Source organism: Zeus faber (assembly GCF_960531495.2).
Source record: "Zeus faber genome assembly, chromosome: 3".
Taxonomy (NCBI): Eukaryota; Metazoa; Chordata; class Actinopteri; order Zeiformes; family Zeidae; genus Zeus; species Zeus faber.
In genome coordinates, this window is record NC_137190.1 from 36807151 (window position 1) to 36822942 (window position 15792).

Consider the following 15792-nt stretch of genomic DNA (forward strand, 5'->3'; position numbering starts at 1 on the left):
CTAAAAACAAAATCCTAATAATGAAAGCCAGGATTACAATCGCAATACACTGCTGTTGTTCCATTGTTGTCCGCGTTTTGTGACAGAAAGTCATTTTCCCTCATTCATATTCTTTTTTTTTTGTTCTGGATTACACATTGAAATTATCCCTCCTCACCAGCCCAGTTACAAGGCTTCATGTTAAAATTGAGGTATATGCCACTACATAAATTGAAAACTGACGCAGACTACTGAGACTCCAGCGTTTTTTTATGAATAAAAAGCCAAGCACCTCTGCAGACACACCTCTTCAGCTGCAGAACAAACCGGCGATCAAGAGTAAAGATCGCAGACATTGGACAATGGATGTGTGAACGTGCAGCTATATCATTGCGTCAGTGTGCAGCATTACTGTACTGAGTTGTAGAGCTGTCTATACCGTTTTGATTTCCAGTTTTGCATGGACATTTGGAGTGCTGCTTGTGTTATTGCTTTTTAGTGATTCACGCTGTTACAATGTAAGATGATGACGAGTGCGTGCAGCAAAGCGCAATCACCACTGATTGGATGAATTTGCCCTTAGAAATTTTCTGTCCAATAGATGAACGACCTGTTTGACTGTGTGTCATTTGTTTACAAATTTTGGTTTGCTTAACACAGGCCCGTGTGAATACTAACCGGATTTAATGAAAAATGCAACAAAGTAGTAACTTGCTCTTGAATCGGACGGAATCTAGCAAACTATTGGTGTGAAAGTGCCCTTAAAGGGTGCAAATACTTTTGTACCAGGAAGGCAAATGGGAAAATGGCCTCATTTATTAAAAATATTTCATGATATTTCACACGAAGGAAATAACCGCACTCTTGTGTGTTGCAAACTCAATGCGCCTGTTTTTACCATTGTGTAACTGATGCTTTTCAGTATTGACCAAAACATTACCAGCCAATGCTTGTATTTTCTTGGTTCATTGGCATTCATTCATGGCATTCAAAGCCAGTGACAAATGTACCTACTAACCCAGATACAATGAATAAGCCCAGGTGGAGAAAAGATAACACAACTAACCTGATACAACGGCAGGTTTTCTGCAGTCTCTCAAAACACCACCAATGGAGATATTATTATTTCAATATCAACTGAATATCAGAGCAAATGCCTTGTGTACAGGTACTCCTCACTCAACGACGGAGTTCCGTTCCTAGGAACAGGTCGCTAAGAAAATGGTCGCAAAAAATGGTCGATATGCCAGGACCTGTGTTATTTCACAGTAAGGGGCGTGGCAATTGTGAACGCTAGTGTGGTGAATACTGACAGACTGCAGCAACGAGACTGAGAATGGTGATGAGATATATACAGTGTATATAGTATATATAGTGTATATAGTAGTATATAAAAGGTGATGCGCGATGAGATGCTTGACGCTGAGACGCCGCGCACACGCACGCATGCACGCACGCACGCACGCACGCACGCACGCACGCACGCACGCACGCACGCACAATTACATAAGTTGAAAAATTATTTGATGTTAAAATAATATCTTAACAGCAAATTATCACTGGGCAAGTGAATTGAGGAAGTTACTTTCCTGACGATCCAGTGTAAAACTGATCTCAATGTGAAACCCCTGATTTGTAGTCACAACTTAACATGATTTGTTCCCTCCAGATTTGGGGGACAAAAGATCCATGCACCAAAACATCCTGTGACTTAATTGCATATTAAAAGCTTATCACTAAAATGCGATGTGACTATAAAGCTTGGTATCATCAAAAAGTAGCGTATACAAAACCTGGCATCACCAGACCAATTTGCAAATGCCTATTAGTCTGGAATCTATCCATTCATCTTAAATTTCCAGGGGCGTTATCAACGGGCGCAGACCAAACTGTCTCTGCACGCAACTGGATAGACCTACAACCAATCAGTGCAACAAAACGCGTAACATAGCGCTGAGCGCGTGACCGTGATATACCGTCCGGTTTGCATATATACAGATACCAGTTGCTAAACAATATTCTTTTGATAGAAATGTTATAGTTCGATACTGTAAATAAATGTCTTATAGGCTGCTTTGGTATTTGCTTTAATTCAGGACTACATGAGCTACAATAACTTAAATTTTTATGTATTTTTGAGAGAATATGAGCCACATGACGATACACTTTGCGCTCTAGTTTCAGATGGTGAATTTTACATTAATAGATCCACTAACCACATTAAACTTCTGTTGTGATCACAGAGAAGAAGGAAAAACATTGTTTTTTTTCTTCTGATAACAAAATGTAATTATTTTTTTTAATTGGCTTATTTGACTGGACATTAAATGTCAAAATGTAACATTTTCAAATTGTTACAAAAGTGCATAATATGTGCTTTGAAATTTCTCCAATTTAAATTACCATTGAGGATCACACACATCAAAATTGATGTGTGTGACATGAGACTAACGTCTGGGATTCAATTCATCATAATATAGTGATATAGTTTTGTTTTTGATCATTTATCTTTATGATTACTTAACTAAATTGTGATATTGTTAAATAATGTATTTAAGGCTGCATTGCAGTAAAGTAAGGACATTTTCTGAACTTTGTATTGGACTGTTATTATCAATGCCACACAGTACTCTCAAATATGTTTTATGTGTAAATCGATATCAATGTATTCTTCAAAAATATTGGGATATTTTATTTATTCAATATCGCCCAGTCCTATTTGGATATTGTTGTGAATAAAACAAATCTTTGGAAAAATTTTTAAGCAATTTGAATAACCAATTATTATTCGACATTTTTAATTTGTTACAAAATATGCATATTCTAAAAGAAAATGGGGCATTATACTTAAATGTTCATATGGTTCCATATTGTGCTTGCAAGAGTTGAAAAATTTAAATGCAACTGAGTTTTAATTTTCTCCAAATTAAATTATCATTTGAATCAAACCTCCCATTTTTAAGTAAAATCAATGAAAAAGTTTTAACAGCTGAACAATTTCTTGGCACTACACAACTGTCTGATGTCTTCCAGTCAGGATTTTGACCATATTGCAGCACTGAGACTGCTCTTGTTAAGGCCTTCAATAACATCCATCCACATCCACATCCACAGACGGTGGCAGAATTTCAGTCTTAGTATTACTGGATCTCTCTGCTGCATTTGACCCAGTTGACCACAACATATTATTAGACCAACTGGAAAACTGGGTGGGACTTTCTGGCACAGTACTAAACTGGTTTAAATCCTACTTAAAGGACAGGGACTACTTTTGTCTATGGGTAATTACACATCTGAGTGGACAAAAATGGCATGCAGAGTTCCCCAAGGCTCCATTCTGGGGCCTCTTCTGTTTATCATCTACATGCTCCCAGCTCCCATGGCTCAGATTATGTAAAGCAACAAAATATGTTCTCATAATACACAGACGACACACACATTTACATGACCATATCACCAGAGGACTATGGTCAAATACAATCACTGGGCAAATACATTGAACAAATCATCGACTGGATGTGCCTGATTTTTTTCTAATTACATTTACATTTACATTTATCAGACGCTTTTATCCAAAGCGACTTACAACTGTTCAAACACAGACGGACGCAGCCATCAGGAGCAATTAGGGGTTAAGTGTCTTGCTCAAGGACACTACAGCATGCTAGCAGGAGGAGCCTGGGATCCAACCAGCAACCTTTAGATCACTAGACCACCAGCTCTACCGCCTGAGCTACCATCCCCCATAATTAAACATAAACACAACTGCTGCAGCTACATCAACAGCTGATTCAGAACCTGCTACTCGAGTCCTCACAAAGACCAAGAAAGTAGATCATATCACTCCAGTTCTCAGATCGTTACACTGGCTTCCTGTTTGTCAAATAATTTATTTAAAAATACTACTGTTTGTTTATAAAGCACAGAATGGTTTAGGGCCAAAATACATTTCTGATCTTCTGCTACCTTATGAACCATCCAGACCCCTCAGGTCATCTGGAACAGGTCTGTTTTCTGTCCTTAGGGGCAAAACCAAACATGGTGAAGCAGCGTTCAGTTTTTGTGCACCACATATCTGCAACAAACTCCCAGTGAACTGCAGGTCTGCTGCAACTCTCACCTCCTTTAAATCAAGGCTAAAGACTTATGTTTGCCGCTGACATTTACTAAACCAAATATTCATTTATTGCACTGCACTGTCACTTTTACTTGATTTTATGGATTCAATTTATTAACTCTATGATGTGTTCTTTCTTTTACAATGTTTCTTTTGCACTACGCATTCTATTGTTTAACTTTATGCATTCTATGTCGTTTAATAATATGTTCTTGGCACTTTGTCTTCATGCTTTTTATGTTTTATGTAAAGTACTTTGAACTGCATTTTTGTTGAAATTTGCTATACAAATAAACTTGCCTTGGATAAGAACAACCATACGGAACGCTTTGGCTGTCCCTCATCGTTAAACCTTTGCTTGGATAAAGAAAGGTTAGCATTAGCTTTGTAGCGTTTTAGCTAATGCTACTTTCTAATCATTGTTCCATTTCTCGTTCAGCGTATACATTTAAACCACGTGTTGCTGAGCTAAAGTTCAAGCGTCGAAGATATAATTGTCTGCATCTGATCGATATGAAATGCATATATTTAACGAACCAGCCAGCGGTTACCTTTACGTTTTTCTGGCGACGTCTTGACGAGTTTCCCTTCACCGGTCTGTGGTCTTTTTTTGTGTATCGTAAAACCGAGTACGTCGCCCCATACAGATTCGGAGTGTGTAGTACAATTGGTCTTCTAAGAACAGTCTTCAATATTTGATATTAATATCTCGACAGCTATATAAAAGTGAGCTATTTGTTTTTCTTATCAATATGTGTGTGTGCTTATATCTATATACTTTTTCATTGATTTTTTATATATATATATATATATATATATATATATATACACACACACACCACAAATAGCGTAGAAATGAATATGGAAAATTCCAGATCAACGTGAACCACCCATTTAACAAACGTCCCACAATAGAGAGCGTGGTAACGCACTGGGGGTTTTCCCGGTGCATTCTGGGTAGCCCATATCGGCTGGGTTTGTTTTTTTTCTTGTCATTTCATTATTCGCAGACGTCCCCGCGGAAATGTCTTCGGGAGCGGTAACGTTACAAACTCCTGACAACGAAGGTGCGTAGATGCGCGGTGCGGACCCGTTACGCAGGAAGGCTTTTCAGTTAATCAAATACGCATTGGTTCTTTGTTGCCCATTTCAGGAACCAGAAGACAAACCTGTCCTTTGTATGGCTGCAAACGGGTGTATACGAACGCGGAGGCCCTGGACCGCCACACCAAGGACCATGCTTTCCCTACGGAGTCTGCTCCCGGTGAGCTCCGAGTGATCATGTTTTACACAACGCGTCATTCAAATCAAATGCACGGGGCTGTTACTCCTTTATTCCGGTATTGTCGTTGTCTTGCAGGGCTCGACATTAGCGCTTACCCACCTCCCCGTTGCAAGTGGACTCCGGGTTCGGGAAAGTGAAAAATAAATGTGATCTCTGTCACATTATTTGAAAATAAACTGTATTGTATCGCTGAAGACGACACTGAGGTTAGCTTCCGATTCGGCAGCGGCGCTTTTTCGGCTGAGCTGCGAGTCGAGCCGCCGGAGCTTGTGGATTCAAATAATTTAAAGAAAAAGTGTGCTCCGACTCAACAAAATTGTATATATTTTACAATATGTCCACTGAGAGGGCAGAAAAGAGTATTGACAGCTTGTGACGCTGCAAGAGTAGTTCCCGTTATGGATATGATTTTACATTACATTACATATATTACATTACATATGGTCTGGGTTGTGATATCAAAGCTAAGATAATTACGTTAAACGGAACGTGATGCTGTGATATGATGATTAGAATTAGGGAAACAAGTCCCATTAGAGAAGAATGTACAGAGCGGGGAAGAAGACACGTACTTCCAGTAGTTATGAAAAGTTTGTGTCAGTGAGCAGGGCTCACTGAAAAGAACCGCCTCTTACGGCTCCCAAGCATTTTCGTTCAACTATGAAATTGTATGAAATATTTTGTTTATATTTATTCCACTACAAAAAATAACATTTATAATGATTTAATGTGACTGGACTCAATTAACACACTCTAAAACAAATTACACAACTATAATGAAAGCAAGGGATTTAATAAAAAAAACCCTCCTATTGTTTTAAATTAAATGCTAAGTTGCCAATACTTTTCTCGCTCCATTGTCTTCTAATGGAGTGAAGACCATGTGAATGGTTCAGTTAGAATTCTCATTTAGTTTTGTTCACTGGAGAGATCTATACCTCTTAACGGTGCCTAATTTGTAAATCAGCAGGGGCAGAGAGGTTGCCGATCCGGCAGGTTGGGGGGGGGGGTCACAGAATGGACAAAGGGGGAATCTGCCATGCGTGCCGCGGTGCGGGGCTTTTTTTGTTTTCTTCAGTTAGGAAATGTAAATAGAAAAATAATAGGGCTCCCCCCAAAAGTTGACAAGTCAAATCATCAGTTGGAAACCCGTCAGTCATTGAGATTCTTCAAGTCGAGCAGTCGTTTTTGTCTTTTTGTCAGTCAGCGTCCATTATAATAACAGGATAAAACAGATAGAAGCTTACAAAATGCACAGGGATAACATTTCAATGAAGAATCATAAATAAGGGGAATCATAAATATATTTTTATGTGTGAATCGTCTGCGTCTGGACCCAGACACGGCTCTCCGTGTTCCCCGAGGGCAGAGAGCAACAAGGAGAGCTGAGCCCCGTTCCTCCAAATAAAACTGAAAACAGTGTGGGAACGGGGCATGACTCGTAGACCCGTTAGGATTATTTTCTGTGCATAACGCATTGAATGGGGGTGATTGGGGAGAGAGTCACAGAGAAAGTGCCCCCATTACGCCAGGTTTCGTTCCGTAAGGAGACGTAAATACAAAACACCCCATCGCTGGCTTGCACATCGTCTGTACCGTCAGAGAGGGAGACAAGTGCAAGTGTGGTCGCTTGCACTGGCGCTCCGGTCGTCTTTGCACATTTTAGCATTTTTTCTGTTTTTCCATCACAATGTCCGCCAAAAAAGCATCGGCAGTTATCTCTTACGGTCGCAATGCACTCGTGGATAAAAAAACTTCCCTAAAAGAACAACTTTGGGACTTGTTATTCATGGAACTAGAGTGGCCGACTGAAATTCTATGCACGAACAACAACAACAACAACAAAGACGCTGCTGTTCCATTGGCGGGCCCACAGAGAAAGCACTATGGTAAACAAGGCGGCCTTCGGGTCAGAATGAGGACGCAACCTTACCGTCCACCTCTGCCAAGCATCCATCTTGCCAACGTTCAGTCTCTGGAGAACAAGATGGATGAACTTCGAGCGAGGATTAAATTCCAACGGGACACGAGAAACTGTTGCGTCCTCTGCCTGATGGAGACATGGTTGAACCCACTGGTGCCGGATGAAGCCATTCGTCCAGCCGAGTCCTTCTCCGTGTAACCCCAACAACACCAAGACTCTCTCCTGCTCCTGCTCGCCGAACCTGGAACAGCTGACAATCTTATGCCGTCCATTTTATCTCCCCCGGAAATTCGGCACGGTCATCATTACAGCTGTTTATATTCCACCGCAAGCGGACACCGACACAGCACTGTCGGACCTGCATGATGTGTTGTGCGGATTTCAAAACAAACATCCCGACACGGCTGTGGTGGTGACTGGGGACTTTAACAGGGCCAACCTTAAAAAAGTTCTGCCTAATTTCTACCAACACATCACGAGTGCCACCAGGGGAGATAGAACTCTGGACCATTGTTATACACCTTACAAGAACGGATACAAGACCGTTTCGCTCTCTGCTTTCGTGAAATGAGATCACACCACGATTTCGCTGGTTCCCGTTTACAGGCCTCTGATCGCACGAGAATTGGTGGTGACGAGGGAAGTGAAGCAGTGGACGGACCAATCAGAGGCTGTGCTTCAGGACGCTCTGACTGACGTAGACTGGGACATGTTACAATCAAGTTCAAGTGACGTCAGCGAGTTTACGGACGTAGCGGTGAGCTTCGTGGCTACGTTAGCGGACAGCATCGTTCCCACGGGGAAAGTTTGGATATTTCCAAACCAGAAGCCGTGCGTCCTAAGCCCCCTACTGTACACACATGACTGTGTGGCCAGGTCCAGCTCCAACACCATCATCAAGTTTGCTGACGACACCGTTGTCGTGGGCCTGATCACCGACGGCGATGAGAAGGCCTACCGCGAGGAGGTGGCTGACCTGTCACTCTGGTGCCAGGACAACAGCCTCCACCTGAACGTCAGCAAAACTAAGGAGCTGATTGTGGACTACAAAGGCGTGGATTACAACCGAGGACGCATGCGCCCTTGGTGATTAATGGGACTTCTGTCGACAGGATGAGCAGCTTCAAGTACCTGGGAGTCCACATCACAGAGCATTTAACATGGACTTTACAAACAGACTGTGTTCAGTCTAGAACATATTGTGTGTAATCACCAGGTGCGTTGCATTGACATTTCACTGCATATATGTATGAAAGTATGTATATGTACAGTATGTGACGAATAAACCTCTTGAATCTTGAATCCGCTTTGACTGACACGATTCTGAGTCAGGTACAGCCCTAAAAAACAATAATCTAAAAACACACTTTCTATTTGTTTTGTTTGGAGAAACGGGGAACGCGGAGCTTGCAGCTCGAGCTACAGCTTGTGCGAAGGTGACCTACCAATCTGGGAGGTCTCGGAACATGATTCGGCACAAATTAAGCCCTGCCTCTAAAAAGTATTTGTTTACAAGCCAAGTTAGCGTTCAGCAAGGTAGATTTGAGGTGATACGTTCCCCTCAATGTTCAAATGAAACCGACTGCAATGGCTCGCAAACACCAGCAAGATATCAGGCAGGTTTAATACCTGGTCCTGTGTTAGAATAAAACATTTGGCAAAATAACTGCACGATCAGGTAACCACATGAAGTGAAGGAGTGAGACACGGGATGCTGGCCGGGTTTGAGTCGGTAGTGAAACAATGGGCTAAAGCCAATGAAAGCAGAGACTGAGTTGGGTAGGGGTCGAGAAAGAGAGACGGGGAGACAGCAGTGCACGAAGCAACAGAAACAAACATACTTATTTAGCTCTAGGTTTTTAATATATTTCTTATTCAAATTCTGCTTTTATTTTTTGAAGTGATCAAGAATATAATAAAAAATAAATCATCCTGTCCCACATATGGTATCGCGTCATTTCCAGTGTCAATTCTTGAGTGTGCTTTCGTGACAAACCTAGTTTGGAGACCCGACAAACTCGTCGGGGATTCCTCCTGGCGAAAGATCTTGTAACGTGTGACCCCCTGTCGCCAATCAGTCATGAAGTGTGAAACCTCTACGACTTCAAGATTCGGGATCACAAGACAGAAAGTTGTTTAGTGTGAACGGTACAGCAATCTGACGATTTTGAAAGTCGTGCAGTGTGCCCATGGCATTAGTCCACACAAGGCACGGGCACACAGACTTTAAATGGGAGCGGTTGTTTGAATAGAGGAGACATTGTTATTAAATCGATTTTTTTAATGTTTAAATATTTTTTATAAAATGTACACACTCACATGATTATTCAAATTCTTGTTCTCAGAGGGAAGTGGCCACTGAGCTTAAAGTGTCACAGAGTGTCATCAGCAGGTTGCAACAGAGATACAGAGAGTGGAAGTCACAGAAAGGCATAGAAGTGGACGTCCTTTGGCCACATCCCACACTGATGACCGCTTCATTGTGAACAGTGCCCTGCAGAACCAGATAATGAATGCCACTCAACTCCAGGCACATTTAAGGGGGGTGAGAGGCACCCAAGTGCCACGTCAGACCATTCAAAACCGTTTACATCAGTGTGGTCTGCGTGCTAGACGACCTGCAAGGGTACCTGACCACAACACCAGGCACAGGCATCATCGTCTTGCATGGACCAGGGAGCATTGACGCTGGACGAGGGACCAGTGGCCTCAGTGCTGTTCTCTGATGAAAGTCGATTCACTTTGAGCAGAAATGCGCTAAGAGCGCTATGCGTCAGCCACTGTTGTCACCAGACGAGCCTTTGGTGGTGGTGGTGTTACAGTGTGGGCAGGTGTGTCTAGTCAATACAGAAGTGCCCTACACTTTGTGAATGGTACAGTGACAAGCCCACACTACCTGAATAACATCATTAATCCAGTCATTGTGCCCCTGCATGAACAACACAGGCCTAATTTCATTTTCATGGACGACAATGCTCCAGCTCATCGAGGTGGCATCATTAGGGAACGGCTGCTGGAGACTGGGGTACCTCAAATGGGGTGGCCTGCACTTTCTCCAGACCTGAATCCCATAGAAAATCTATGAGATCAGCTGAGTCGCCGTGTAGAGACTCGTCACTCTGTGCCCCAGAACCTCAATGACCTGAGGGCCGCCCTTCAAGAAGAGTGGGGTGCCATGCCTCAGCAGACAATAAGTCGACTTGTGAACAGCATGAGACGTGGTTGTCAAGCTGTAATTGATGCTCAAGGGCACAGGACAAGTTATTGAGACATTGACATTTTTTGTTGTGGTAAACCCACCGCTGTGTTGGCTTTTGTTTCAATAAATTGTTTGAGATGAGGAAATCACCATTGCATGCTTCTACTTAAATGTCCTACTTTCATGATATAATATCAGTGTTACGTGAACTTTTTACATTATCCATAAATTTCACCCGAAAGCCAAATATCCCTGTGTGTGTGTGTGTGTGTGTGTGTGTGTGTGTGTGTGTGTGTGTGTGTGTGTGTGTGTGTGTGTGTGTGTGTGTGTGTGTGTGTGTGTGTGTGTGTGTGTGTGTGTGTGTGTGTGTGTGTGTGTGTGTGTGTGTGTGTTAACCTGTGTTGTCAGCATGCTGGGCATACAACAGAGTATTTGAATGCCATTTCATTCTGGACAGAGTTAGTCTGCAAGTGGAGTTCAAGTTCTCAACCTGCAATGCAACTCTTTATTAATTCTTAAATCATCAAAAACTGCTGCTCCACGGTGAAACAAAAAAACATAGAAACAAACAAAATTTACACAAAAACATGAACGTTGGATGACATGTATTGAAAACAGTGAATTAGGTTCAGGAAAACTGGAACTACAACTGGTCAGAATTAATTAATTAATAAAAAAGAATAAATGTTTCTATCTACATCCTCCATGCTGCCATTTTACTGGCGTGTTGTGACGTAACTCACTCACCCACTCCTACTCCCACCGCCCCCTATCGAGCGGCCACGATTGGGCAATATGAATATAAACGATCGCCCAACCTGTGTATATATACACTATACTGTGTGTGTACCTTTTTGTAATTGTTACCTGTTAATTGTCTGTTTTGTACATTTTTTAAAGTGTATTAATTGTCCAAATCTCTCTTGTTTTTTTAAATGTATTAATAGGCCTACATTTTCCATTTAAGACAAGTAAATTTGGCTATCGGGCAAGTAAAACATCTCAGCCAATTGTCCTTCGGGCTTAAAAAAGCTTAATGGCATACCTTGTCTTGAACTGGCCGTTTATTTCCCCAGGGAAGGCGATGCGGTGCTCCACTCTGTGTTGCAGCAGTTCCTTTCCCGACATGCAAAAACTGATGGAGCACATGAGGCACCATCACAAACCCAACATCTTCTTTTTGTGAGTTGCCGGCCCACATGGTCCGCAATAAGACCCACTGAGTTCAAAGTGGAGTTATTCATGCTACAATTCTTGTTCTAAAACCCTTTACAGGTGCGAAAACTGCCGCGCCAAGCTGCGATCCTACCACGGCTTGCTTACACACCTGCATACATGCTCCAAGGTTCCGCGGGGCAAGCAGCGGACTGTGGAGCCAATGGAGGTCCAGCCCCTGGCTACCCTGCTTGAAGAGCGACCAGGCACCTCTGTTGCGGCCGGTGAGAACCTAAGTGCTGAGCAGGTTACCCTACTGCGAGGTACGGCTTCTGCCTGTGTCCAAGTCGCCTCTCAAATACGACCTGTAGAGCCCGCCTTGGCTGCTCTGTCTCAGCCAGATTCCACCGCTGCTAACCTCCAGGCTTCAGTGTGTTCATCCAACCCAGGGTGCCTCTCTGTTCAGCAGCTTCAAACTTCTGATACGCCTTTGTCTCCGTGTCTGGACACTCGAATGGTCACTGGTGAGCCACCTATGGGCCAGGGCGAGGTGGCCCAGTCCCAGGCGCCAGTGTCGTCCCCTCAAACTCCCCCTTGCTCCACGGCGGTTTGGAAGAAGAATCAAGGTCATCCTTCCCGCCTAACAATAGCATTACTTGTGCAGAAAAATCATTTGATTAATGGGGATTCATCAAAATGAAATGTGGGTCATTTTCAAAGGGTTATGTTTTTTTTCGATTTGGCAGCTCACGCAGATAAATTTTTATATATATATATATATATATATATATATATATATATATATATATATATATATATATATATATATATATATATATATATGATCCTATGGGGAGAATTTGAAGGTCCTCGAGTTGTTTTTTGACCAAGTAATCAGTCAAAACAAACATGTTGTTTTTGTCCTGCTTCCAACAGGTCTGGCGGGCCACAGCCGCATACTGTGGCAACATAACAGGGGGCGCTACAGGTGTGTCCAGTGCGGCCACTCTGTGTCCAGCAAGGAGATGACCGCCCACATAAATGCATATCACAGAGGTTCCCCTGAGATCAGGCCGACGGACGATCTCGACCATGACCGATCTGTCAACGCCTAGCCTCCGATAGCGATTGTGAACATAATGCAAATGTGCATCTTATCGGGTCACACTGGAAGCTGGCTCACATAATTGTCAACTGTGCAAAAGTCATGTGATGTTAAGTCCTTGTTTGTCAGTCACTCGAGATTAATTTGTTGTTTACTAATGGGTCAAAGCATCTTTTGGTCAGGTGTCTACTAAAAAAAAAGAAAGCAGGCAGTGACTGATTTTGGGAAATGGCTGGAACATAATTCAAGTTAGCTGTGAAATCAGAATCAATCTCTAAGCTACAATCAAAATGATATACCTAAAAACTTAAATGTAGTGATAAGGAAAGTATCCTATGGTGCAATTTCCATATACAGTGGTGTTTTGACTTACGAGTTTAATTTGTTCAGTGACAGCTCGTAATTCCATCCAGCAAATCAATTTTCCCCATTGTAATTAATTGGCATGCCAGTAATCCGTTCCTGCCCCCAAAAAACCACCCCAAATTTTTTTTGTTACGTGTTTTTAAATAAGGAAAATGTATTTATAAATAACAAATATTGTATAAAAACATAATAAAAGAGAATGTAAAGAAATAAACTGGTTTTACAAAGTGTATTTACCATGGAGATCAGACGACTTGGACTAACGGAAGATGCTGGCGGAGGTGGAGGGTGGAGGAGATAGGCGGAGTTTGTTTCGTTTTGTGCTTTTTCGGTCGCTTTCGTTTGTTGTTACACTTTATTGCTGAACTTAATTGCCACGTTTTTTGTTTTTTTTCCACTTCACTTTCGCTTAACTTGAAAAAATTTGCCAATTCCATCACACGTACACCTCATGTTTTTCTATGATTTCATGCTTTAATTCAATCTACATCATCTGCTTCTTCTCAGCACTTAATTTCTTAGGACCAAGGGTTAGAATAAAACATTTTGCAAAATAACTGCACAAAAAAGCACAAACACAAAAGAGATGCTTCCACGGTCAGGTAACCACATGAAGTGAAGGAGTGAGATGTGGGATGCTGGCCGGATTCGCTTTCCACACCAACCAGCAGTGGCGTTCCTGAAGCTCGCTCCTCGTAACTCACATTTTTGCTCGTTGTGGTGTGTTGCGTGACGAATAAAGACTTTCTTTTCTTTCTTTCTTTTCGTAAAGCAAGGTACCACTGTATATTACGTGCAAAATGTGGCTTGAGCTGCAATAATGGCAGAGGCAATGGAAGCTGTCTCCCGAGGTCTGCGCTTTGGCTGAAATAAAGTGGTTTGATATAAAAGTGGACCAGTCATTCTGCCTGCCCAATCAAAGTAGCTGCAACCCATGCACATTGGGACAGATCGGGGACATGAACACTACCATGCAAGTGTTCAGCTTCATGTCAAGGGGGCTTGGTTAGATCAATATCTGTTGTGTTCCACAGATGCTGCTCACTGTCAGGGAGGACTTACCCCTGATCAGCTGCCCATGATCGAAGCATTTCAGCTCCTTTGACAAAGACCCCTTATTCCTACCCACCTTTTCAAACCGATGGATCAGGTTGACCTATAATCTGTTTCGTTTGAAGACAGTGTTTCTGATGTCACTTCAGCCAAAGCGGGTGGGCAAGTTTCAAGGATTCCAAACTCCGCCTCTGTTAGAAGGCAAATAACTCAGTGGATGACATTTCATCCAATACATCCTTTCTGCCAATTCTTTTTAACTGCCTCCGTTGAGGCAACTGACCACTCATAAGTACAAATCACAAATGCCTCAGTGTCCAAGAACTTTAAATATAATTGGCATATGGGAACCACAGTTCTCCCCTCTTGGGTCCAAGCTGAATACAGAGAAGCGTGATTTTGGTGTGGTTTGATATTTATCTAAATATAATCAACACATTCTTAGTCCAAAGTGGTTGATATATCTATTTAAAGGACAATCACAGCTACATTCGTCATCAATAGTTTGGTCAGTATCATTATGTAGCTTTTAGATAGATCTAAAACATACAAGATAAAGAGTTTGTTGCCGCCATTAATGTCATAGCACACACTATAATATATTGAACTGTTTGGTTAATACAAAAGTTGTTCAAGGTCTCGGGTATGCAATGAAGTCAAAATAGCTGGTCAAATCCTTTATCACAACTGTTCACAACTTTATTTCACTTGACTCAAGGTGTGAGAGGAGCCATTAGCTAATGACCTGAAAATTCATGAGCCCCTGGTGGGGGCCATTAGAGTTGTCGATCTGCAGCAGGCTGGGCCCTCTGTTTGACTGTCAGACAAAGGAATAAGGTGAGAGGCTAGTGGGGGGAGTGAGCAATGCAAGTATGTATATTTTTTAAGGTTTAATAAGATTTATTGAAAACGTCACACAAACTAGCAAAAACAACAAAAAATGGTTTTGATAGGTGAGAAGAGCAACTCTAGAGCCAACAATCATGTTGAAGTAATTTGAATTCATGAACTATATAGATAGAGGAGTAGGAGCAGTCTTGGCTTGCTAGCTGGTGTAGGCGCATGATTGTGGCAGCTTGTAGAGGAGCTCTCATACTGTAAACACGAATTTTTAAAAAGTAAGGAAATTTGATATTTACATCATCAGACATCTCTACAGACATAACATATTACATGCAGCTCACCAACTTATGGACTGTACACATACACACGCCAATACAATAACTGTAATTAATTGGAAACATACCGTCGTCACTGAAACCATAAAACAAAAAGGTAAGACGCAGGCAAGGGCTAAGTGGAGGGTTGAGCCGAGCTGCATGCTACAGTTTTCAACTGTCGCCTGCAAGTGCTGTACAATGCTAAGCTTACTTAGCAAAAGAAAAATCGTATCTCTACCCTGTAGCTACCGCCGGTAATGTCAGCTAACTTGACAATGTTATTGTCGCGGCAGACAGGATTCCATGAAGAGGTCAGCTCATCCATCTAGCCGTCTGGCCTGCTAACGTTAGCCAAGCTCTTACACACACAGCCAGTACCGTTACGTGCTGTACAATGCTAAATGCTTGCATAGCAATTTTTTTTTTATAGCGTTAGTGTCTAACGTTAT

The 15792-nt window shown here is 42.1% G+C and overlaps 2 protein-coding genes across 2 annotated transcripts in view; one reads left to right on the forward strand and one right to left on the reverse strand.

The window, feature by feature from the left end:
* The window catches only part of tssc4 (tumor suppressing subtransferable candidate 4), a 142154-nt gene that overhangs the window by 2141 nt on the left and 124221 nt on the right, over positions 1 to 15792 (reverse strand). The window lies entirely within an intron of this gene.
* On the forward strand, positions 5068 to 13305 carry znf414 (zinc finger protein 414). Its single transcript, XM_079997857.1, has 5 exons — positions 5068 to 5163; positions 5250 to 5360; positions 11581 to 11686; positions 11780 to 12285; positions 12596 to 13305. Exons 1-5 carry the CDS (start codon positions 5121 to 5123, stop codon positions 12772 to 12774), a joined length of 945 nt encoding a protein of 314 aa, XP_079853983.1. The 5' UTR covers positions 5068 to 5120; the 3' UTR covers positions 12775 to 13305.